The sequence below is a fragment of the Acinonyx jubatus genome, chromosome B4 (genome assembly GCF_027475565.1).
Source record: "Acinonyx jubatus isolate Ajub_Pintada_27869175 chromosome B4, VMU_Ajub_asm_v1.0, whole genome shotgun sequence".
NCBI classification, from domain to species: domain Eukaryota; kingdom Metazoa; phylum Chordata; class Mammalia; order Carnivora; family Felidae; genus Acinonyx; species Acinonyx jubatus.
Window position 1 is genome coordinate 82,350,810 of NC_069387.1, and position 23,036 is coordinate 82,373,845.

At 56.2% G+C, this 23,036-nt stretch overlaps 2 protein-coding genes across 6 annotated transcripts; one reads left to right on the forward strand and one right to left on the reverse strand.

Moving 5' to 3' along the window:
* Positions 1-1,109: 1,109 nt before the first annotated feature.
* On the reverse strand, positions 1,110-17,703 carry AGAP2 (ArfGAP with GTPase domain, ankyrin repeat and PH domain 2). Of its 4 annotated transcripts, none has more exons than XM_027071385.2 (19): positions 17,409-17,702; positions 10,776-10,834; positions 10,094-10,181; positions 9,825-9,910; positions 9,530-9,677; positions 8,371-8,505; positions 7,935-8,044; positions 7,377-7,535; positions 7,129-7,215; positions 6,937-7,041; positions 6,330-6,492; positions 6,031-6,150; positions 5,180-5,308; positions 4,202-4,261; positions 3,821-3,969; positions 3,626-3,716; positions 3,297-3,519; positions 2,920-3,175; positions 1,110-2,755 (listed from the first exon to the last, which is right to left on the reverse strand). In XM_027071385.2, exons 1-19 carry the CDS (start codon positions 17,566-17,568, stop codon positions 2,513-2,515), a joined length of 2,571 nt encoding a protein of 856 aa, XP_026927186.1. In that variant the 5' UTR covers positions 17,569-17,702; the 3' UTR covers positions 1,110-2,512. The 4 variants fall into 4 exon arrangements, with proteins under 4 accessions (XP_026927186.1, XP_026927183.2, XP_026927187.1 ...); XM_027071382.2 differs by lacking the exon at positions 17,409-17,702 and adding an exon at positions 12,531-14,466; XM_027071386.2 differs by lacking the exon at positions 4,202-4,261 and having other exon boundaries at positions 17,409-17,703.
* A 2,026-nt stretch (positions 17,704-19,729) lies between these two features.
* Positions 19,730-22,853, forward strand: TSPAN31 (tetraspanin 31). Of its 2 annotated transcripts, XM_015073247.3 has the most exons (6): positions 19,761-20,280; positions 20,781-20,948; positions 21,230-21,310; positions 21,631-21,762; positions 22,090-22,203; positions 22,316-22,853. In XM_015073247.3, exons 1-6 carry the CDS (start codon positions 20,218-20,220, stop codon positions 22,388-22,390), a joined length of 633 nt encoding a protein of 210 aa, XP_014928733.1. In that variant the 5' UTR covers positions 19,761-20,217; the 3' UTR covers positions 22,391-22,853. The 2 variants fall into 2 exon arrangements, with proteins under 2 accessions (XP_026927190.1, XP_014928733.1); XM_027071389.2 differs by lacking the exon at positions 22,090-22,203 and having other exon boundaries at positions 19,730-20,280.
* The last annotated feature ends 183 nt before the right edge of the window (positions 22,854-23,036 follow it).

Below are 23,036 nucleotides of genomic sequence, written 5' to 3' on the forward strand. Positions count from 1 at the left end.
CCCCTCTTCCTTTCGTTTTGCCTTCCCAAACTATGCCTCTGCATCTGCACCTGTCACTGCCCCTGCGACCCTGCATTCACCTTTCCTGTGTCAGGCTGCTGTGCTGGGTGATCGCTCGGCCTAGAATCCTGGAGAATCAGGGCCTCCATGTGAAAGGGACCTGGACCTGCCGCTGCAGCCACACCTTGTTAGCTTCATGGCACACCTGTAGCTGTACGTCGTCGTCGTGGGACTGAGGGGAAGGGGCCTCTACCAGAAGACGCGGGGCCACTGACTGACAACGTGCAGTGGCTGTGCCCAACCTGCGCTGGCTGCCGGCCCAACACCACTCCACCTAGTCCTTCTATCAGGGCAAATGCTTTCTGCTGCGTGTGACAAACAGGATTGGCTACACGCTGAACCAGAAGAACTGCAGCTGTTGGGGCAGCACTGGCCTCAGTCTGCTGGGGCCTCAGTGGCCCTGTAGATGACATGGAGGTGGGCAGATGTCCACAGCAGCTGGGCATGGAGTCTGCAGACACCGCGGACTTCGGCTGGGAGACAGACTTTCTACCTCTGTCCCCAGGTCCTTACTATAATGAGCTCTACCTCTGGTATCGGGTACCTAGGGTGGTCCTCCCCGGCCAGTGCTGGAGTCCTTACCAGGTCCTTCTCAACAGATATTGTTCAGGTTACAAATAAACAGATGCCACCAAGGTAACCCGCTCAAGGCCACCCAGCCTTGAAGTGGAGGGCCTGGTTTCAAATTCAGATCTGACTCCAAGGTTCCTGCTCTCAACCAAAGCTACCCCCTCTGTTCGCCTCTCCAAGCAGCCTCTCCCCTGTCCTCAGAGTCCCCTAAGTTCCATACGGCAGCTCCTTCCCAGAAACAGGGTCATCTTGGGAGTCATTGACTTTTCTGCTCCCTGGATCCCCACTGTGGCTCTGCCCTGCCTGTTTCCTTCCACCACATGATGAAGTATCTGACCTGCCACCTCGTGCCTGGATGTTGCCCTGTCACCAGCCCCGGCAAAGGCACCCTCCGCTGGGCCACTCCCCGCCTCCAGTTCCCCACCTTGACCAAGACCGTTCCCTGACCCGCCTCTTAGAGAACAAACCAGCAGCTCAACCCCTAGACAAAATCACTTCCTCTTTAATTGCTGTTGAAGAAGATTCACACCACCTGCCTCAGAGGAGATGGGGGCCTTTTCCCGTGCCCCCATCCCTCTCCCCTCCCCAAAATTACCTGGTCCTTTGAAAAATATTTTAGCCGAGAGAGAGAGAGAGAGAGAGAGAGAGAGAGAGAGAAAAGAAAGAAAAGAAAAAAGACCGGAAACCACTGACACAGACGGCCCAAGGGCTGGATTGATTAAAGGAGGCAGGGCTGGGCCAGGTAAATCCACCCCACCACCCCCTTTCTGGGGATGGGGAAGGAGGCCTGGTAACCCTCCCAGCCACCTCACATCCTCTTAGCTCTGGCTGGGAGGGATCATGGGGTTGAAGGACGGGTCTGGAGCTGCTCCAGTGGAAGGGAGGGACTGGACAGGAAGAATAGTGGGGGAGGGGTCCCACTGTAGGGGTGCCCCCTACCCCAGATCACCACGGGCGCTGCACAGTCACAGGTACGCAGTCACGGTCACAGACACTCACAACCCGAGAGCACCCCCACCCCACCCCACCCTCTGCCCACCCTTGGCTTCCCCTACCCAGAAACGCCCTCCCCGAGCCCCTGCCCGCCCCTGCCCCCTTGTTGGGGAACAAAGCAATAAATTACAAGGTCCCTCCCCAGTCCCCTTAGCCCGCTCTGCTCCTTCTCTTCTCCCTCCCAAGATAGTAGTGAGGAGGGACCCAAGCTCTTGGCTCCCCCAGCCCTTTAGCTTCCATCCATGGGTGGGTGTGGGGGGACGTCCTGATTTCCACTCCTCATGGTCCCTTTCACGGAAAGGGTTGGGGACCCCCCTACCCCCTTGGGCAGCAGGGGTCCTGCCCCTCGCTGCCCTTCCCCCTTCACTGGGCAGTGAGATTAGCATGGAAGAGGTGGGGGCCCGGGTATTGGCCCCAAGTCCCGGGGCTAGCCCTCCCGCGTACTAACCCCTCCCCCTGGCGTGGCGTCGCCCCAGGAGCCAGCCTGGGTTTGTGCTCCAGCCTTGGGATTGTCGAGCACAAGCAGGACTGGGTCTTCCCCCCTCCACCCCTAGGGGGCGCGAGCGGGCATAGCCAAGCTCCCTGCGGCGGGTACCGCGACAGGGCGTCTGCTTCCGCAGACACCCAGTGGGTAGACCCAGCGCAATCCAAGTGTGGAAACGGTGGAAAGGGGGCGTGTTGAGCTGGGGTCTCCATGCCTTTTTGGGGAGAGGGAGGTGAGTTTGTGTCTTCTGGGAGGCGTGGGGGCTGTGCCCTCGTGGGGGAAAGAAGTGCTCCCGTGGGGCGGGGTGCGGTTTAGAGAGGTGAGTGGGTGCATCTGTCCAGCGGTCCACCCGGTGTGGTCGTGCCCGGCCCGCGTGGGAGTGGGGGTGTCTCTCCCGCTGGGCAACTATACCAGCGCGACGGGGGCGTCGGCACGGCCCATGCTGGCGGCGCTGCTCCTGCGGCGGGGACTGGGCGTGGCGGTGATGCTGGGGGTGGTGGCTGCGCTGGGGGTGGTGGCTGTGCTGCCGCCCTCACCCGGGCAGCCGTGCTGGAGAAGGATGTCCGCGCACAGCTGGCTTCCAGCCTGGCGGGCGTAGAACAGCGCCGTGTGGCCCTGTGCGTCGCGGGCGGCCACGTCGGCGCCGTACTAGAGGACAGAAACGGCCGCGTCACCAAGCGTCCCCGTAGGGCCTACACTCGCAGACATTCTCCCCACAATTTCCAGGCCCGCTTCCAGGATCCCCCGCTCCTGGCTGTTTCCTAGGTGGAGCTCTCAAAGACCCCTTTCCCCACCCCAGCACCCCCACGTACCCACAACAGCAGTTGCGTGATGACCACGTGGGCGAGCTCGGCTGCCAGGTGAAGGGGGGAGCGGAGCTGCGGGTCCTCTACGCTGGTGTCGAGGGGCCCGTGTCGCGCATGGGCCAGAAGCAGGAGAACGGTGGCCACGTCCTGGGCCTGCACCGCGGCCCACAGCTGGCGGCCCAGAGGCTCCTCTGGAGTGCCCAGCGGCGCCAGGAATAGCAGCTGCTCGTACTTGGCGCGAATCCATGACTCCCGCTCCTCCCTGCAAGACCAAGGATGAACGGGAAGGGCTCTAGGGACCGTCACCCAGGACCTCTGCCCCTTCCTCGGCGAAACCTCTCGGGATCCGCACACTCTAAGCGACCCCCTTCCCTCACACGTACCGAGAAGAGTCCCGCGTGGGTTTGGTGCGGCCCCGCGTGTCGCTCTCCCACACGCGGTTGGCCATGTCATTGCCAATGGCTGTCAGCACCAGGGTCAGCTCCCGAGGCCAATCGTCCAAGTCCAGAGAACGAACTCGGGACAGGTGTGTGCCCAGGTTCCGGTGAATGCCAGAACACTCGATGCAGATGAGTGCGCCCAGGTTCAGACTGGCCCACGTGGGGTCTGGGGAGGGAGGGCAGAGGTTGGCTTCTGGCCGGACAGGCAGCATTCGCCAACTCCAGCGAATCACATTCCCTCCCAGACCCCTCCGCTGCCCCCTTGCGCTCACTGGGGGCCCCGCAGTCCACGCAGGTAGAGTTGCCCTTGGCGTTCCGGATCGCCTGGATGGCCACCGCTTCACTTTGGCTGTCTGTGCGTAGCTGCAGAAAGGGTTGGGGTTTGTATTGACTCTCCCTCTGAGCCCTTCTCCAGACTCTTGAGACACTCATCTCTGCTCTCCCACAACCCTCGCCCCGACCATTACCTTGACCTTGCTGCTCTCACAGCATTGCAGACTGGCTAGGATCTGACTTTCGATGGCCTGGACCCAGGCATCCCGCTCCTCAAAACTGGCTGCCTCAAAGTGCCACGTCTGACCAGTGCTGGACACGATCAGGAATTCGAAGTTTTCCTCTGGGTGGGTGGATGGGATGAGGGTCATGAGGGACAGGGTTCAAACAGGGGTTGCCTTCCCCAAACCCTTCCTCCCTGATGTCCATCCCAAGCCCCTGGGAGTGGGGCAGAGGGGTTGGGGAAGCAGAAGGTGGGGGAGAGCAGGAAGCCCGAGCACATGCAGGGGGAGGCAAGGGCACCCCCACCCATCTGCACCCCAGCTGAGCGCCCCTCCCAGCTCCCCGCTTGTTACCTGCTTTATAAATATTTCTTAAACTACCAAAGGATTTTAGTTTCCACATTTTGCGCTTGGCTGGTTTCCCGAAGCGAAGGAGATAGAGATAGAATGGAGAGCAGAACAGAGAAAGAGACCAAGAAAGGAGAAAAAGAGAGGCAGATGGAGAGATGGAGAGAAATAGTGACAGAGTGCCAGAGACAAAGCAGGACAGACAGATGGGGAGAGAAAGCAGAACTAAAGTCAGTGGCCCCGGAGCAGAGTAGAGCAGAAGCCAAGAGCCATGAGAGTAGGCAGATCTGGAACCTGGGTCTGAGCACCCAGCAGAGAGCAGGGCGTGGGGACCAGTTATCATGACCAATGAGGAGCCAGGTCTCTGGGAAGGGAAGGGATCTGAGTGAACACAGGGAGAGGGGGCAGAAGCTGAGTCATGGGCCTGGGACAAGGAGGTCCTGGGGTTCCAGAGGAGTCTCAGGGGTCTGGGGAGGTCACCGGGGGCAGGAATATGGATCACTGTGGTCAAGGGCTGTTGGCAGAGTTTGGTGACCATGAGAAGTTATGGGGAACAGGGGCTGGGTGGGCGCAGAGTCCAGGAGCTGAGGAGTCACTGGGGGACACTGAAGTCAGGTGATGAGTCACTGGGGACCATAGGGGGTTCTGGGTGCAGGGACTGGGATGGCAAGTGGAGTTGAGGGCAGGAACAGAAACCAGAGGGTCATTAAGAGAGGTGACAGGAGCTACAGACTAATGGGGGACATTGGGATGGGGAGTGGCAGGGCTGGGAACTACTGGGTAAAAGGCATCGTCTGGCGAACGGGAGGAGGGACAGGAGCTGAGTGGTCTTCATCCATTTCTTACTAAGTTATGTGCAAAGTGGTTATGATAGTCAAGCACTCAGCTCAGGCACTTTTCCTCCTCCTGAAGCAGCTAGGCCGGGGATCTGGAGTTGGGGGTGAGGGTCCAGGGTGGGAGTGGAACTGCCCACCAGGGCCTCACCTTCAGCCTGCCCAGCTGAGCCTTCGGTCTTGGACGGTGTTGTCAACTTTTTCCTCCTCTGCTTCTTCACCATGGGAGAAGGAGGGGGTTCCCGACTCAGGGGGCTCAGGTCTCCAGATGGGGTACAGTCTTAGGGAGGGGGACAGAGCTACTTCAGTTGCCCCCTCCACAGATTTCCTGATTTCTCCATAGCCTGTCTCCTCCCCTGAACTAGCTTGGGTCCCCCTCCTCTCCAGGAGGTCCCCCTTGATCATTCCTGGGGAGGTGGGCAGATGAGTGGTTTAGAGTCAGACCTGCACTCAGATCCTGGCTCTGCCACTGACTGGCCTTGAGACCTTGAGCAAGTCACTTAATCTTCTGAGCCTCAGTTTCTTCATCCCTAGAATGGGGATAACAATCTTGACCTGACAAGGTTGTTGTGAGGATGATTTGTTACCATTTACTTGTCACATATATACGTACATATATTATACCTCCAAACATTCCAAATACTGATGGCTGGCTATGTGCTGGACAACGTTCTCAGTTTGTTTAAGCCTCAAAGCAACTTCTGAGATAGAATCTATTATCTCCATTTTACAGATGAGGAAACTGAGGCATGGAGAGGTCAAGCAACTTGCCCCAGTGGCAAGCCAGGATTTAAGTTCAGGCAATTTAGCTCTAGAACCCACTTGTGTTTAACCACTATGATAATCATAGTATGACTGAGCTGGTGCCTGGCACCCAGCAGATGCTCAGTGTATCCACTCATGCACTGATTCCAGCCTCCCAGCTTCTACCCCAAGTTCATTTCCCACCCACATCCCATTCAGATCTGGAAGACAGTGGATGGAGGGTGGGTCCTCACTGACCAGTGCTGAGGGCTCGGGCCAAATTCCGGTCTGGCTTCAGCAGGTGCTTGGATGTCTGGTCTGGTGGTGGCTGCAAGGAACTGGGGCTGGGGCTGGGGCTTGGGGTGGGAGTGGTGGCTTCTGTAGGAAGGGGAACAAGATAAAGCTTCAGCGAGCCCCTCTGTCTTTGGGCCCCACTCCTTATGTAGTCCCTCTTTATCACCTACCCTCCCACTTACCCAGTCCCAGCCCCCACTTTCCTCCTCCTTCTCCCCCAGCTCTGGCCCCTCTCCTGCTTCTTTGTCATGAGAACCACTCACCAGGACCTTCACCCATCTGCACAGTGCTCATGTCCTTGACCAACCCGTTGATGCTGGCTGAGGGGCCAAAAGCAGAGATGGCTCTTGGGGGCCTTTTACCAGGGACTTTGACTGTCGTTCGTAGCAAGTCCATCTCCTTGCCATGGGTACTGTGGATGTAATCCTGGAGGGGGACAGGGGTTGAGAGTACGGGAAGGCTGAGGTCCTTGGTGCTGCTGGGAAGTGGCCAAGAGTATGGGCTGGAGAGGTCCTAGAGAGGGGACACCGTGTTGGGGGCTGCCTGTGTTGGGACGAGCTTCTAGGGGATGGGCCCAACAGATCTGGCCTGCGACTATCTCCTCCAGAAAGTATTCCCTGGATGGCAGACCCAGTGGAGGTCCTTCCTCCATGCTCTCCCACTAAACTGCAAGTTCCTGGGGAGATGTCTTTACTTTCCCATCTCCAGCATGGGTGCACGGTGGATGCCTCACACATGGCTACTGAACTTAAGAGAACAGGACCAGGGCTTGCCCAGAAATGACATTTACGTGTGTGAGAGCACAGACCGGTAGAGGCAGAAGGGTGTCCAAGGCTAGCCAGTGTGGTCCAGCCAATCTTTGCCACTCACATTAATGCTGGGGTGGTAGAGTAGGAAGCCGTTACTGGACAGGGTCACGTATTTCTTCTTCCATTCTTTGTTCAAGGAGTTGCCACTTCGCTTCAGTAGGAAGCTCTGGAGTACGGAAAGAGACATGTGGGAGGAAAGCCAGTCAAGACCAGCTACCTGCCCCAACCTGCCCCCAGCCCCTGGACCACCCACCTGTTTGATGGGGATGGCTCGCCCACTCCCTGTTGTCTCTCCCCGACTGTCCAAACTGCGCTTCTCAGAGTCACTGCCCCGACGATTCTGGAATGGTTATTGGCATCAGTTAGAGAACGGATAGAGGGATCCACTGATGGAAGGATGGGGAAGACGATGAAAATGGGCTCGACAGAGGAGTCTAGGGACCAGGGAAGATGGGCAGGGAACAGGGAACAGGAGGATGGGGGAGTCATCGTGTCCAATACCGCAAAAAGGCTGGTCCTGCGCTTGGCTGCCCGGTGCAGGGACCCTGGAGTGCTCAATCCGGCCACTGCAGCTGCCTCAGCTCGGAGCTCCCGGTGACCCACATTGGGTGAGGATGGGAGGGAGGAAGAGTAGTCGCTAGTGTGGCCCCCATTGCTAGCCTGGGGATCGATGAAGGAGTCAGCAGAACAGTTGAGATGCTCCCGCCCCACCAAGCTAGAGTTACATCTAGTGATGAGGGATTTGAGACACTCCTTGATCTCATCACTGTTGACTTGTATTATTATTAATAATAAAACTCCTCACTGTCATAGTGCCTTAGGTTTTGCAAGTATCATGCCATACGATCTTCCTGAAACCTTGGGAGGTATGGGTGCTCGAGGACATTACAGTGTTTCAAACCTGGTTGATTTCCAGCCCAGTGCCCTTTTTAAAAAATGGTGTCACGCCATATCCATTTGTCCCCCTCCCCCACCTCCTTAGGTCCTCTGTACCTGTTCTTGGATCACCAGCCCCTCCTCTGCATCTTACCAGCTGTGGACCCTGAAACCCCAACTCACCTGTCCAGCTACAGGAGTGGAAGCCGCTGAGTGGCTTGGGGAGCTGGGCAGGGACTTACAGGCAGCCAGAAGCTGTTGCTGTTTTCGTAAGGTCACCACCTTCTGGGCCACTGAAGGAAGGGGGAAAGGAAGGATGCATGAACGGGGCAGATACCCAAGACCCCCCGCCTCTGTTGCCCAGTTTTGAGAACTCCCCAGGAGATAACACCGGTGCCAACTTTACCATGGCCTTCATGCCACCTGTAGCCTGAGCAGCTCATTCAGCCCAGAAAGACCATGTGGGTATTAAGCACACCTTCTCTGACCTCTCTGATCCCTCCTCCCTCCCATGCAGGCTAATTTCCCGTCACTCACTGGGAGCGGCCTCGATGCCCAAAGAATACCCCAGGCCCTCAGCTCCTGGCTTCCCACGTGTCCGGGGAGTCACCGTGCTCACCCTCCTGGAAGACCCGGTCCACATTGAGCCCGTAGGTGGCGCATGTCTCGTAGTAGCTGCAGCGTTTCATGTCCGTGCACAGAGCCCTGGCCCGGGCATCGCCCACCACTCGAGGGGAGGAAGCACTAATTCTGTCTGAGGGGACAGGAAAGGGGCAGGATCGGACGAGGGGGCCTTCCCGCCACTTTTCCTACTTTCTTCTCCCTTTGGCTCCAGTCCCAGGCTGGGCCCACTAAGGACAGGTTATGAGAGAATATTCCCTCCTCTTCGAATGCAGGGCCCGGCTCACAAGCCCAGCTGCGGTATGAGTAGGCTGGGTGAGCTCTGTGCACGTGTCTTCAAAGAATACTCGAGAGGTGAGGAGAGTTTCCTGACAAGGTCTGAAGTGGCTGAGACTCACAAGTGACCATCGCCCTGCCCTGCAAACCCAGTGAGCCCTGACCTGAGTGGGAGGTCATCTGGTGTGTGAACTAGGAAAAGGCTGAATGTCCACGGGCAACAGGTGGACTGTTCCCTCGGCAGCAAGGAACCAGGAGGCAAGCGGCAGGTGGAAACGGGCCCCTGCAGCATAGGCCTACAGACAGAAAGTCTTGCCAGCTCAATACCGGTGGGTACGGGGCCATGGTGGCATCTGAGTGCCTCTGAATCACTTCTGTGAGAATTTTACAATTCTATAAAAATTCTCTGCCCCCTTTATTTTTGCCATCATTTCATTCGTGCTTTCTCTTTGTTAGATACGTTCCTCTGAAAGGTGTCCGCCTGACCCAGCTGAACCAAGGGAAAGATGGAAGGCTCCTGTCCACATCGGAGCCTGAGATTTTCTGTTTCCCAGGGTGGTGACAGGAAATGACAGTGTGAGAACACAAGGTGAGTGACACCTCAGAAGAATGGAGATTGCTGTGATAGCTGTCCCTTCCTTCCTGAAGAGTCCTCTTTTCTCTGTTCAGACCCGGGGATGTTTTTGTTTTTGTTTTTGTTTGTTTGCTTTGGTTTTTTGGTTTAATGGCTCCCTTATTTGGAGACCAGCCTCCTTCCAGGGGGTTACTGCAGTCCCAGGGCCATTTCCACACCTCACCATGCTCTCACCTATGTTGGGCAACACCTCAGCAGCCGTCTCAAGGACTCCCCTGAAAGCTGTGCTTCCCCAGACCCTCCTTACCTTGTGTCCCCACCAGTGCCAGTGCCAGGCCTCCTCGTCCTTCCCCCCGAAGGGAGCTCAGCTGCCCATGGAGACGGCTCACGGCCTGGAAGCTGTTTTCATCCTCCAGGCTGAAGACCAAAATGACAGCATCTGCCCAGCCTGAGAACTTGCGGGGCGTGAGGGAGCAAAGGGAGGGTCAGACAAGTCCACTCCTCTGGACATGATGCCCAGGGAGGTCTGGGGAACTAGAGCTTTCTCTCTCGGCCCCTGCCGACCCCAGCCAGCCTGCCTACCCCAACACCTTAGCTCTCACCTTGGCATCAGGTGCCCCGGCTTCCTCTCGGATCAACACCAGATGAGTCTGTCCATCCACCAACATCTCTTTCTTGTGTTGTTCACCTGTCCAGGAGGGTTGGAAGTGGTAGTAGGTCAGGGGTCACAGGTCACGAAGCTTCCCCAGGCTTCTTGTACTTTAGCTATTATGGCTGCATCCTTTCCTCCAGAGGTCTCCAAAGCTGCCTAGTCATTGATCCTGGATTCCTGACCCAAAGCCTTAGCTTCCTATGGCTCCCGAGAACTCACTTTCTGTCTTCTCCAGCACCTGGTATGAGCCAGTCAAGAATCGGTGGATGAGAGATGACTTCCCGCTCCTGGCGTCGCCCAGCACGCCCTGAGAACAAGATTGTGGAGTAGAGATGGTGAGAATTAAAAGGAGGCCAAATGCTTGGGCCTGAACGCTCCAGAGAACTCAAAGACTGGCAGTGTTAAATCATCCAAGCAGGAGCCAGCAGGGACCAGATGATGGTGGGTCAGGTGACAACGTTCGGGAAGATCAGATGAGCATGGTAAGAAAGGATCCCAAGCTCAAAGTGGACCACAGGCTGAAGATTTTCAGCAACCCAGTACTGTGTATGTGTGTGTGTGTGGGGGGGGGGGGGTGGTCACGTCACAGCCCTAGACACTGGTTGGAAAGTTTTACCCAATTCTGTGCAACAGAACATGAAAAGCTAAAGGGGAGATGCCAGAAATGAGGAGAAGCCTGGAGGAGGACCGTGGACAAACAAGAAAAAAGAGACTAGAGAAGAAAAAGTTGTAAGGATAGATCAAGCCCCAGGAAAGTGCTACCAAGGCAGGATCTCAGGAGAACTGGAAAACTATTCCCCATTCCCACAGAGACAGGGAAGGGAAGAGGTGAAGGGGAGAGACTTGAGTGAGGTGGGTGGGATGTCGGCCCTCAGACAGACTAAGGGACTCGGTTACCTACCAGGCGCAGTTCAGGAATGGAGCGGCTCAAAGTCCATTCCTGGCTATTGACCACAGCTTCTGTAATAGGAAAGGAGCCATAAGAGAGGATGTTGCAGGCCCAGGAGCATCCCCACCTCTCAGCCACCCCTCCTCCTTTTTCAGCTTCCCTTAACCCCCAGGACTCTGGCTGGGCCGGAGAACTATGTAGAAAGGCTAGGTTTGAGAGTGGTCCCCAGTCCTCCCATCCTAGCCGCTGCTCTCCCCACAGCTGTTGCTGCCGCTCAGTGGTTGCTTAGCAACGGAGCCAGCTAGACAAAAATACTTCAGTTGGCATCTCCCTTAAAGCACATCCCCAAACGTAAGTCCCTGCCCCAGATGGGGGACCAGGGTTCTGACAGTGGTGGGTTTTTCCCTGTGGAAGCACGGAAGAGGGTCTCCTCCTTGCCGGCCTGACTTGGATTGCCGGGCAGATCCTGGGAGGTGGGGCTGGGACATGGAAGGGAGTGGGTCTTCCTCAATCTCCACTTCACAAGAGAGAAACTGAGGGATATCCCTCCCCCTTTTCAAGGTCAACAGCATGGTGGCCCAGACCGCTTCCTACAGCCCGAGCAGTGGAGCTTGGATTTGTCTATGCTTCCCTCTCCCACACCTTCCCCACAAGCACCCTCTGAAAGAAGTGTGGGGAAGGGCTCAGTTTCCTGGCCGGGAGAAGCCACAGGCCTGGGGGCGGGGGTACGATGCTCCTTCCGCCCGCCGGTCCAGCCCCCGCGCCTGACACTGGCCGGACGTTCCCGGGGCGCCGCAGCTGCGGCGGGAACTCTGGGATCCGGAGCCATCTGCTCCCACCCGCTCCAGAGCCAAACCTCGGGGGCCGCCCCCGCTCCCGAACCCGCCTCCCCTCCGGGGAGTGTGAGCCGCACCAAGAGTCCCTAGCCTGTTTCTTCCAGAAAAAAATAAAAATAAAAATAAATAAATAAAGACACCCTCCCCTCGAAAAAAACCAGTACCTTCTCGGTACCTCCTCCCAAGTCTCTGGGGGGTAAAAATTGCCTTTGCAGCAGTTCCGTCCCCCTGAGTCACTCCAGGGCAGCCCCCTGGGGGTTTCAACGCAGCTCTGGGGACGGGATGGGCTGTGGGAAGTGAGGCCTCCCATCCGCCCTCTCTCACTTCATGTTCAAGTATTCATCGCGTTCCAGCCCCCACGCACTCCCGCACTCCCGCACTCCCGTACTGCCCAATCCACCTTCACTGCACGGAAAGAAACTAGAGTCCCTCCCTGCTGCCTCACTAGCCTGGTCTCAGCCCAGGGAAGACCTATCCCTGGCGAGCAGCTGCCTGCAAAGTCACTCTCCTGCCACCTGCCCCAAGCGCTCAAGAGAAACTGAGGCTGCTTTATTCCCTTCCCCTTCAATATCCCTCCGGGCAAGGCAAAGCTCTGTTCCCACGCTCCCAGAGTCCAGCTGAGACTGGAAGTGGGGTCTGAGCCTTCTCTGCGAGCGATTTCCTACAGTCACTCCGACCAAGGGCATTATTTTCCCAAAAAACTCTGAGGCTTTCTGAGTCCCTCCGAAATCAAGGCATCTCTCAGGTCGCACAAGGTAGCTACCCACCTCCTTTCAGGACCCCTTAGTCTTTGGAAGTGGAGTGAATTAGGTTCATCCCCCCACCCAAGAGAGAAGCTTCCTTAGGTCAACCCTGCACACCTCTCCTCCACCCCAAGCTGAGCATTCCACATGCCCTCCCCTCCCTGTTCTCAGGCCCTGGTCCTACTCACTAGGGGAGGCGCGGAGCTCTGCGCCCAGCAGCTCCCTGGACCCGCTGCCAGAAGACAGGCCCGGGGGTCCGGGAGGGGGCCCGGAGCCAGGAGGCCCCCCTGTGCTCTTGGTGAAGATGCCGCTGATAAACTTGAGCATCTTGCGATCTCGAGTGGATGCTCGGCCCCCCTCCCGGCCCCGTTTCAGCCCTGGAGCTGGAGGCTCTAGAGTGATTGGAGGTGCAGGCCCAGTGGGCTGCGCGGAGGCGGCGGTGACAGCAGCGGCTGGAGCCGGGGTTGCTGGGAGGGTTAGCGGAGGAGGAGAACCAGCAGGCGGTCCCGGGTGCAAGTCACTGTTGTCCAAGGTCTTACTCTTGCCTTTCCGAGGGGACAGCTTCCCTCGGGCTCCGGACCCAGCCCCGACCCCACCAGAGGTCGTGGCTGCCGCTCCCCCTCCCCCGGCGGCGGCGGTGGCCGCGGCGGCGGTGGTAGCGGCGGCGGCAGAAGCTCCAGTCCCCGCGCTGCTCTTTGACCCCTTGACCCTGGGCTTGCCTTCGCTTTCGGGCCATGACAGGCGGCTACCCGCGCCCTTGCCCCCGCCGGCTTTGGCGCCACTCGTGGTCACGGTCTTGCAAGGCTTGGGAGCCGGCGGAGGAGGCGCCACCTTGAGCCTCCGACTGCCGGTGCCCGGGTGCGGGGAGGACGAGCCTGGGACGCCGCCGCTAGCCCGGCCTTCAGGTTCCGGCCCCCCCCAGCTCGGGCTGCTGAGCAAGGGGCGCCGGGAGGTGGGGGCGCCCCCGGGCTTGGGGTCAGGGCTCAGCCCCCCGGAGAGCGGGGGCCCCGGAGGGGCGGCCCAAAGGGAGAGGCGGCGGCCGGGAGCGGGGGAGACGGGGCGGGCTGGACTGGCCGGAGCCGGGGACAGGGCGGGGGGCTCGGCGCCCCCGGCGCCCGCGCTGCTCGTGCTGATCCACAGCGCATCCTGCCGGTGGAAGAGACGCTCGTGCCGCTTCTTGCCCGGCTCCTCCGCGCCTCGGGGGCTGCCAGGATCCCCGGTCTCGGCACCTCTGGTCCCGGGGGCGCCGGCTGCGGCCGCAGACGGAGAAGGCGGCGGCGGAGGCACCGACTCGAGCTTGACCAGGGTCAGCGAGATGAGGTAGGTCGTTGTCCGGCGCTGAAGAGCGCCCGCGCCCCGGCTCATGGGGCCCCGAGACCCCCGAGCTGGGGAGGGGAGGGGACTCCCCCGGACTGCCTCAGGGGGGCCCGGCCATGGGGCCGCCCTGCTCGCTGCCCCCAGCCCCCGGACCCCGCTGAGCCCCCAGCCCGGCTCCGCTGTCGCCGCCGCCTCCGCCGCCTCCGCTTGCGCCCCCCTCCCATCACACGGGGCGCCCCCTCCCCATGCTCCCCGCCCTGCGCCCCCACCCCGTTGGAGCCCCGGGACCTTGGTGCTGCTCCAGGGAGGCGCGCCGGACCTTGCACCCCGGCCTGGGTGGGGGCGCCGAGATGGGCGGAGGAGGGCGGGGAGGACAGTAGTGGGGGCAAATAGGGGAGAGGGAGGAAAAGGGGGCAGAAAAGGGGGACCCGAGGCTTGGGAAGAAGAAGAGCCGCTGCGGGGGAGGCAGGGGCGGGGAATGGGGACTCAGGGGACAGGGGCCGGGGATGGGGGTCGGGGAGGGGGGTCTGTAGGAAGGTGGGAAGCTAATGGGCTGGTCGTGCGGGGGATTCGCAGGGGCGCGGGGAGGATGCTGGGGATGGAGATACAGGCGCCGGCGGGGGAGGAAGGAGGGAAGCCTTAGGGGGTGGGAACCCACGGGTCTGGGGTCTGGGAAGGAAGGGGCGTGAGATCCCGGCGAAGGGTCCGGGGGGCTCGCCGGGGCTCGGCTCGGTCCGGATGCGCGCTGTGTCCGGGCGCTCCCCTCACATTGAGGAGGAGGCGGCCCCCCGCCCCCCCCCACCCTATCTCCCCCCCAACCTTCTCTCCACCAGCTCCGCTGTCTGAGAAGGCGGTACAAAATCCAGGACTGGATTTCCCTCCCAAATCCTGGGCTGGATTTCCTAGAACTTGGACTCACCTACTCCAACAATCTAGCCCCCTCCCCTAGCACACCACGGTTAGGGAGCGCGACTGTTGGGTGTGTCATTTAGGGACCAGGGTAAAAAATCAGTTCGTGGGTGGACGGTCCGAGGGGGAAACGGAGCGAATTTAGGGGGTCACTGCCAATTTGGGGGAAGTTGAAGTAGGGAAATGGGGAGGCCTGAAATCCCTTTCCCAGTACCCCTTGTCTCCCCCAGGTAATTGCACGCTGTTCCTTTCCCCATCACCCAGCCGCCTCGCCCACCCCCACCCTCCGCACGGCGATGCATTGGTCGGGCCACGACTTGAGCCCAACTGTCCCAAAGTGAACTTGTAAAGTGTTCCCTGGGGATGGGGACAAACATGGAATTTAGCAGGATAGGAAGGAGGGGGGTGCCTTAGGAGGGGAGAGATCTAAGGGCTCCAGGACCCCAGGCCAAAAAGTGAGTCAAAGGCTCCAGCTTGCGGTGGAAGGAGAAGGAATATGTCTACAGATTGACACCCCCCATACCAAAATGCATCCAGTCTCCATAGCAACCGTAGCTCCAAGAGTGCCTCAGAATCAGCGGGGATAAGCAGAGAGGAGAATCTGTGTGTATGACGGGTGGGGGGGATCTGCCAGGGGACTGGGGTTAAGGAAGGTACCATCCTCAAACCTGATTACCCACATGTGAGGTTTTTAGCACCCCTGAATACAAGGACCCCTTCAGTTGAGGTGGGAGGCGGCATCTTTTGGGTTCCCATTCAGTCTCCTGAGATTTTCAAGGTGGAGCTCTTTTAGAAGGTTAAAGAGGAGATAGAATGAAAAACGTCTGTCGGCTTTGTGTCTACCACCCTTCCAGGGACCCTGGAGTTCGACTCACTGTCCTCTACCCTGGGGAGAGGGCTGAAGGCGTTAGGCCCATGGGGAACAGAGGCTGAGTGAGACTTGGCAGGGATGGGCCTGAGTGGTGGGAGGCCTTCCAAAAGGCTTGGAGACACCCCCCCAACTCACTCCCCTTCACCCCCCTCACCCCCCCCCCCCCCGACTCGGGGAGTCTCAGTGTTCCCCTAATTTGGCGTCCCACCCTCCTGACGCAGCTGAGACTATAATAAGTGCTGGCGTGGGCGGCTCTAGGAGGCAGGAGCCAACAGCGTGCTTGGCCTGGTAGGGGGTGAGGGGGGGGCGGTACCAGGATGCTGGATGCCCTTTGTTCTCCCTGAGACCTGTACCCAATCCCTCTTGGGTCCAGTCCTGAGGTCAGCACCCCCTCTCTCCATCCCACCCTGGGATGACACCATTCCCAGGACAGGAGACTCTTCAGTAGCCTTTTCTGAAAGAGAGGGTGAGGGAGTTTTGTTGATTCTGCCTTAATTTTTCCTTCCTTCCTTTGGTGGCCTCAGTTTTCCTTTATGTTCAGTGGGAACAGAATCCTGACTCTTAGAGGAGTTGAACAACTCACTAATGAAGAGCGGAGTCTTCTGGGAGATTTCAGCCTCCACCCCTCCTCACTCCCTCCTTCTCCAGAGCTAAGTGGAGCTTCTCTACCTGGACTAAACCTTTTTCCTCCCCCTCTTTCTTTTCTACTGGGATGGGGCTTGGAGTTCCTCCCCTGGGAGGCCCCATGGGGCCACTCCCTCCATGTGGTCTTTCCACCACTGAGGCTGTAGGTAAGGCACCTGCCAGTGGTTGTTCTCAGCAAAGGGTGGGGGGGACAGGAGATGAGAGGGGCACTAGCCTCAGAAAGGCAACGGGAAGGGGACCAGACTGTCCCCTGAGGAACCCGAATCAAATGTTCCTTCTCCAAGTTACGGTCTGGTGGCCTCTGCAGTCAGAGAAGTCCGGCAGGAGGTATCCTTGATGGAAAGAATGGCCTCTCAACCCCCCACCTCCACCCCAAGTAGGCAGCTAAGAATGGAGCAGCTGGGAGAGACCAGGATATGATGAAGGATGTGCTCTTCCCAGACACCTTTCACGGACAACATAGCTGGCTTTTGTCGTTCTTTGCCACCTCAGAGGTAAATGGGATGACAACAGGCTGGAGACCACTTTCAGTTCCACCAGTTCCCTAGTGGTGGGGCCTTGTGGATATGGAGTAGCTGTTCCTGCTGGGGCCCCACCACAGGATTGAAGGTTGGGGTGGGCAGGAGGATGTGGCGGATGGTGTTGCCATGGCAGCACTTCCTCCCTGTGTTGTCATCACTTGTTCTAATGGCACTAAGGAGGTAGAGCGGAAGGTGTGTGTGCTGGGGGTGGTGGGGAGGACAGGAACAGGGGCATAGGGAAGAGAGGGGACCGAAAAGAGTCCTGGGGACTTCTTTGCACTTTAGCTGTGCAAAGCATGTAGTAGGAGTGGCAGTGTGTGCCTGGGGGCCTGAGATTCTCTGCGTGGTGTATTTTCAATGTGTGTGTGTTTCTCTCTACAGCTGGAGAACAAGAGGTCACCGATCCTTTGTGGGTCCTGGGAATGGACACATTATCCAGTCCCAGAACCTCCTGCCCCATACTGCTTCCTGCCCTGGACTCCCCAGGCAGGGTCCAAGTCTACCATGGATCTGTCACAGCCTCTCTTCCCCATGCTCACCCACTTCTCCATTGCCAAGAAGGTCAGCTCAGCAGTGACTTGTATTTTGATCCCCTGGGAGAAGGATCAGAATTGGGGAAAGAGGGAGAATGACACCTCCCATATCTTTTTCCATCGTGTCCAAATGTATTCTTCCCCCGAGTCCCAGCTCCATCTAGAGGACTAGGAAGTGGCTGATTGGGAAGTGACGTGTGACACAGCAAGCCCTTCTATCCCCCTGCTGGTCCCCGAGACACCCAAGTTTGGAGCTAACCCTTCTCTTACCTCGCACACTGTCCAGTGAGGCCTGGATGCTGTTTCGAAGTTCAGGGTCGCCCACCCTCTCTGCCAGCTTCCTGAGGCGGCTTAGAGACTGCTTGGCCACCTCGTGTCGTCTGACTTCTGCTCTCACTGCAGCAACAGCCAACTGCCTCTGGGCATGCATGTTGCCCAGACCTGTCTTGCCAGGCTAACAGCAACTTCTGGTCCTGAAGCCCATGGCCCTGCAGTCCCCAAACCCCAGAAGGCCCCTTCTGCTGTGCCTCAGAGCTCACCGCTCCTGCCCGCCCTTCCGTCTGTCGGCCTCACTTCCTGACTGGTGAGTTTCAAACCCACAGCCCAGGACAGCACTACCTCCTGCACCTCCCACCCCCTCTAGCGTTGGCTCATCAACTTTGCCAGCCAGCCCCTGCTATGATTCCCCCAGCCAGGTGGATGGAGAGACCTTAACAAGGATCCTAGGGCCTCCTGTGGGAGGTAGCTAATTAAGATGGGTGTTGGTGCTAGGAGAATGTGGCAAGCCAGGCCCCGGGTGCAATCCCAAACTCTTGGTGACCAACAGATTTGTGTTCAGTCTCAAACTCTGACATACACATACACACTCGGTCTCACTCTTACCGCCCTGCATTCCAGCTTAGGATTGTACCCACCGCCCACGCCACACATCCAAAGAGCTTGCATACCTACAGTTTGCTCCATAACCCTTCCTTAGTCAGCCACCCCACGGTAAGCAGCTTTTAAAAGGCCAAGTAGTTATGGGGAGAACAGGTTATGGAGGAGAACAGTAATTCTAACCAGACAAAACCACCAGGCTCTCTGCTCAATTACTTTCATAATAATTATCTATAACACTTAATAGTTTATGACGCACTTTCAAATATGTTGTCTTCATGACAGGCCCCAGGGGTGCAGGAAAGGAAATCGAAGCTCTGAGAGGCCAGTGTGAGGTGAAACAAATCTGTGGGTCTAGGTCTCCTTCTTTTTTCAAGTTTTTATTTTTAAGTAATCTCTACACCCAACATGGGGCTCGAACTCACGGCCCTGAGATCAAGCACCGCACGTTCCACTGACTGAGCCAGCCAGGCGCCCCATGGGTCTAGGTCTTCTGATTATAACTCCAATACTCTTTTCACTATACCCCCCAACCAAGATGCTTGCTAGTCAGTTTCCCTTATCCCTAATACCACTGTCTTGCCCTTGATGTAGGACCTGAAAGAGAAGAGGGTGGATGAGGAGCTGAAGAACAGAATGAAGACGCAGGGGAGATATTGAGAGAAAACAGTGGCTAGTTTGATCTAATCGCTTTGCTTCAGGACTCAAACCTTTCTGGCCCTGCCAAATGTCTCTTCGCCTGCATACCTTCTTGACATTAATTTGTGAAGGATAGCAGATTATAACTGTGGATTCTTTATTGTATAGATAGAGACAAGGGAATCAGAGTTGGGGTTACCTACTGGAACTTATAAAACAGCCTGATTATAATAGCGAACATTGAGTGTTTACTATATGCCAGGTAATGTCATAAGCATTCTGCATATATTAACTCATTCAATTCTCCTAACAACCCAAGAGACAGGTGTATTGTTATTTATCCCCATTTACAGATGAGGAAACGTGCAGAGAGAGCTTAAGTAATGGGCCAAAGGTTACACAGCCAGTAAGTGGCAAAGTTGGAACCCGTGCAATCTGACTGTAGCAGTTAAGATTTACTGCTCATGCAGTCCTAGAATCTAAGTACATACAAACTGAAATCATCCCGTGGGGTTGAAGGGAGGTTTTTCGTTTGTGTTCCCATTACCACTGTTTCTCTTGGAAAAGAAGAATTATGCCTTTTCTCATCTCCGTGAAAAGCATTTATTCAATAATAAGCATATTGATCAACCTCTATGCCCACCTTCAGAGTGAAAATGTGGAGACTTCCTCCTTCCTCTCATATTTATTCATATTCCAGACCCCTCCCTTTGGCTTTTTTTTTTTTTTTTTTTTTTTTTGCAAGCCATGGATCAGGCATGTGTTCTGAAGACACCGAGTACACTCATGTCTGCCCTTGTGGCTCTGTCACTACAGAAATGTTCTGGCCCGAGGCGGCTGTTTTGCACACTGCATTTATAGCATATTCACACCCAGCTACGAGGGGATATGGAAGAGGATATGTGTACTAGTGGACACACCTGCAAACGCGTGACGATTTGCTGGATGTTGCTGTGCCGAACCCAGGGCTTCTGTGGCCGGGCTAAATAGCTTGATGTTTTGCTCCTCTGGGTGTTCTCGAGTGTGATGCAATAACAACCAACAATGGCGTCATCATGAGATCACTGCAGGACAAGGGGAAAGGGGCGGTGAAGGGCGCTCCCTCGAGGGGAGGAGCCCTTGGGCCCTGCCCTCCAAGCCGCACCTACTCGCTCTTCCACTGGGTTTCTCCTGGGCCTCCTTCCTCGCATTAGCCCTCTTCCAGCTGCGGCCACAGAAAGCTCGGCTTTCAATCCGGGGTTTTGAAGTTTAGGCTCGGGTCCCTATGAGAATCTATGGAAGCCCTACCCCCAGTTTTAAGTTTCAGCCAATAAAGAACCTAAAGGAGGGGCCGGCAGGCGGATTAGTGACGCAATGCAGACTGATTGGCATTCAGGCCATCGACGTCCTGGATTAGCCCCGAGTTTCTCCAATCCAGAGGCAGGGGTGGGACGGTGCAGGCGCAGAGAATTGGGTTTGGCTGGACTCGATTTAAAGAGACAGAAGCTGTCGGGGTCCAAGAAGACGGTCCCCAAGACCCTCCCCCCAAGTCCTTGGGACCACTTGGGTCCCCAAAGCTGGGGAGATGGTTTGCGGTGGCTTTGCCTGCTCCAAGAATGCGCTGTGCGCGCTGAACGTGGTCTACATGGTGAGGTTTTGGAGGAGGGGGGGTGGGGGGAGAAGCTTCAGGGCGGAAAGAGGAGTGGGAAGAATCTCTAGGGGACTTCCGGTGGGAAGAGGGGTGTACTGGGGGTTCCGGGAAAATTCCCGGGAACTTCCGGCGAAGAGGGAATTCCAGGGGACTTCCGTGGGAAGAGGGGAGACTTCCGGTGATCTGAGGGTTTGTGTGGAGGTGGGGGGAATGAACTGAAGGCTGTGGGTATAAAGGCCAATCCCTCCCTCCTGTGATTTTGTTTCTCTCAAAATAGAAGTAATGGATGAAACTACAGGTTCCTTTTTATATGCATAGACTCTCTGCCTGCTGCCCCCACCCCTGTCCCAGTCATTCTGATCTCCAGTGGGAGCATACACCTCCTCTCCTTCGTTCACGCAAGCCCGGTTCTTCTTTGTCCAAGACTCCCTTTAAGGCTTTTGGCTGTGCTGCACGCTAGAATTCTTTTGAGATGTAACGTGCTCTGTTTCCTGTAGCTGGTAGGCTTGTTGCTCATTGGAGTGGCTGCTTGGGGTAAGGGCCTGGGTCTGGTGTCCAGCATCCACATCATCGGAGGAGTCATTGCTGTGGGAGTCTTCCTTCTTCTCATCGCGGTGGCTGGACTGGTGGGTGCTGTCAACCACCATCAAGTACTGCTATTCTTTGTATCCTGACCTTAAGTGATGGGAGCACCCGGGCTTTGGGGAGGGCTGAATCCGCTAGGAGGAATGTTGGAAAGGGTAGACTTGAATGATCTTGGGGACGTGTCTCCTTGCCCTGCCTTATACCATACTTTATGAAACCAGAGCTGATTTTATTGTTTTCAACTAACGTGGTTATAGAAGTTCTGCGAACAGGTGAGATCAGATGGTTATTGTAGGTGCAACATAAAGGAATCTAGGCCTTTTTTTGTTTGTTTGTTTTTTCCTGTAACTCTTCCTCTCAGTACATGATCATCCTCGGTTTGGTCTTCATCTTTCAGTTTGGGATCTCTTGCTCATGTCTTGCTATTAACCGAAGCAAACAGGTAAGTGGATGCCCTTTCAAGTACTTGCTTTTTTTCTCCCTCTCCCCTCTCCCTCTCCTTTCCCCCTCTCCCTTACTCCCCAACCCTAAGTCTGGACCTCTTAGTAGGCCCACTTCCAGACTCTTGAGCCATTTGCTTCCTCTGGGAAATCTGGCTAATTTTCCAGTATTTTCCAAAACCTGAGGTGGATTTTTATCATTTTCTGTATAATAAACCCTTATTTCTGAGGGATGTTGACTCCCTTTGCTGGAATAGGGAAATTGAGGTATTTGAGGTCAGGATGTAGGAGCATCCAATTTCCCTCTGCCTATATTCTCCAGACGGATGTCATCAATGCGTCTTGGTGGGTCATGAGCAACAAGACCCGGGATGAACTGGAAAGAAGTTTTGATTGTTGTGGCTTGTTCAACCTCACAACCCTGTATCAACAGGACTATGCTTTCTGCACTGCAGTGAGTTGTGCTGGGGGGAGGGGTGGTGTTGGTAGGAAAGCTGGTTAAGGACAATGCCCAAATTGGCAGATTTAAGAGTTTGAATGGGATTGTCTCTCTCTAGCAGCTCTCTTGCTGTGTGCTGGGGGGGAAGGGATGGATACAAAGGGTAGAGAATTAGTCAAGTGAGATTTCAGTCTGTAGGAGAATAATCAGAAACTAGTAAAAATTTCTGGGGCCCTTCACCATTAGTGTTGGGATAGGGCAGCCTAGCAACTGTGCGTCCTACACACACACACACACACACACACACACACACACACACACACACACACGTTTTACCCTCAGATCTGCAAGAGCCGGAGCTCCACGTGCCAGATGTGTGGAGAAAAGTTTCTTAAGCATTCAGACGAAGCCCTGAAAATCCTGGGGGGTGTTGGACTCTTCTTTAGCTTTACAGAGGTAACATTCTCCATTTCTCTCTTATGTGTCTGTAAGTCTTTCTCTATACCTGTAGGTATTAGCTCCAGAGATTCAGAATTGGTGATAATCTCTTTCCCTTTGCTTTTTACAGATCCTTGGTGTTTGGCTAGCAATGCGATTTCGGAATCAGAAGGATCCTCGAGCTAACCCCAGTGCCTTTCTATGAGACTCTGGATCCTTCTGACTTCTCTCCTGCTCTCTGTTCTCCCTAAGCTTTTCCGCCCTTAGGGAAAACCTAGGGCCTATAGCCCTTTTTGAGAAAAAGGAAAGGCCCTTTGTCACATCCCCCAAAGATGACTGAACAGCCAGGCTGTGTGCCTTGACATGTTTAGGGGGAGCAAGATTATAAGGAATAAAGAGCAACTTCCTCTCTCTCTAAGTGGATATGGGAAGCTCCTAGGAGTGCATGAAATGGGATGGGGATTGGAGTCCTTCCTGGCTCTGTTTCCCCTCTTTTCCCTTCCACATGCTGGACCACCTCAACACATCTTGGCATGGCTGGCTCCAAGGGTAAATCAGGGACAGCCAGGAAAAACCATCAAGAACTCTTTCTTACAATAAGTAGGACCCAGTGTGGGGAATTCAGTGAATATAAAAATAAAAGCCATTTAAACTCCACATTCAAAGAAGCAACTTAAGTGCCTTTTTTTCTCTCTTGCCGGTTGGGCTCCACTGCCTACATAGGCTCTGTGACTGACCTGGGGAGAATCTTTCAAGATTCTATAGTGAAGTTCCATCTTCCAAATGGTTTTTCCAAATCCCCAAATGGCAAAGCCCATCATCAGAAGATGAAATATTTAAAAAAAAAAAAG

Excerpts from the sequence above, each read along its gene's own strand:
- AGAP2 (XM_027071382.2), bottom strand. The coding sequence starts at position 13,707 with ATGAGCCGGGGCGCGGGCGCTCTTCAGCGCCGGACAACGACCTACCTC. Across the intron at positions 7,216-7,376 it reads GCAGGACCAGCCTTTTTGCG|AATCGTCGGGGCAGTGACTC; the intron begins GTATTGGACACG and ends TAACCATTCCAG. Across the intron at positions 3,176-3,296 it reads CCCACGCGGGACTCTTCTCG|GGAGGAGCGGGAGTCATGGA; the intron begins GTACGTGTGAGG and ends TTGGTCTTGCAG.
- TSPAN31 (XM_015073247.3), top strand. The coding sequence starts at position 20,218 with ATGGTTTGCGGTGGCTTTGCCTGCTCCAAGAATGCGCTGTGCGCGCTG. Across the intron at positions 20,281-20,780 it reads CGCTGAACGTGGTCTACATG|CTGGTAGGCTTGTTGCTCAT; the intron begins GTGAGGTTTTGG and ends TGTTTCCTGTAG. Across the intron at positions 22,204-22,315 it reads TCTTCTTTAGCTTTACAGAG|ATCCTTGGTGTTTGGCTAGC; the intron begins GTAACATTCTCC and ends TGCTTTTTACAG.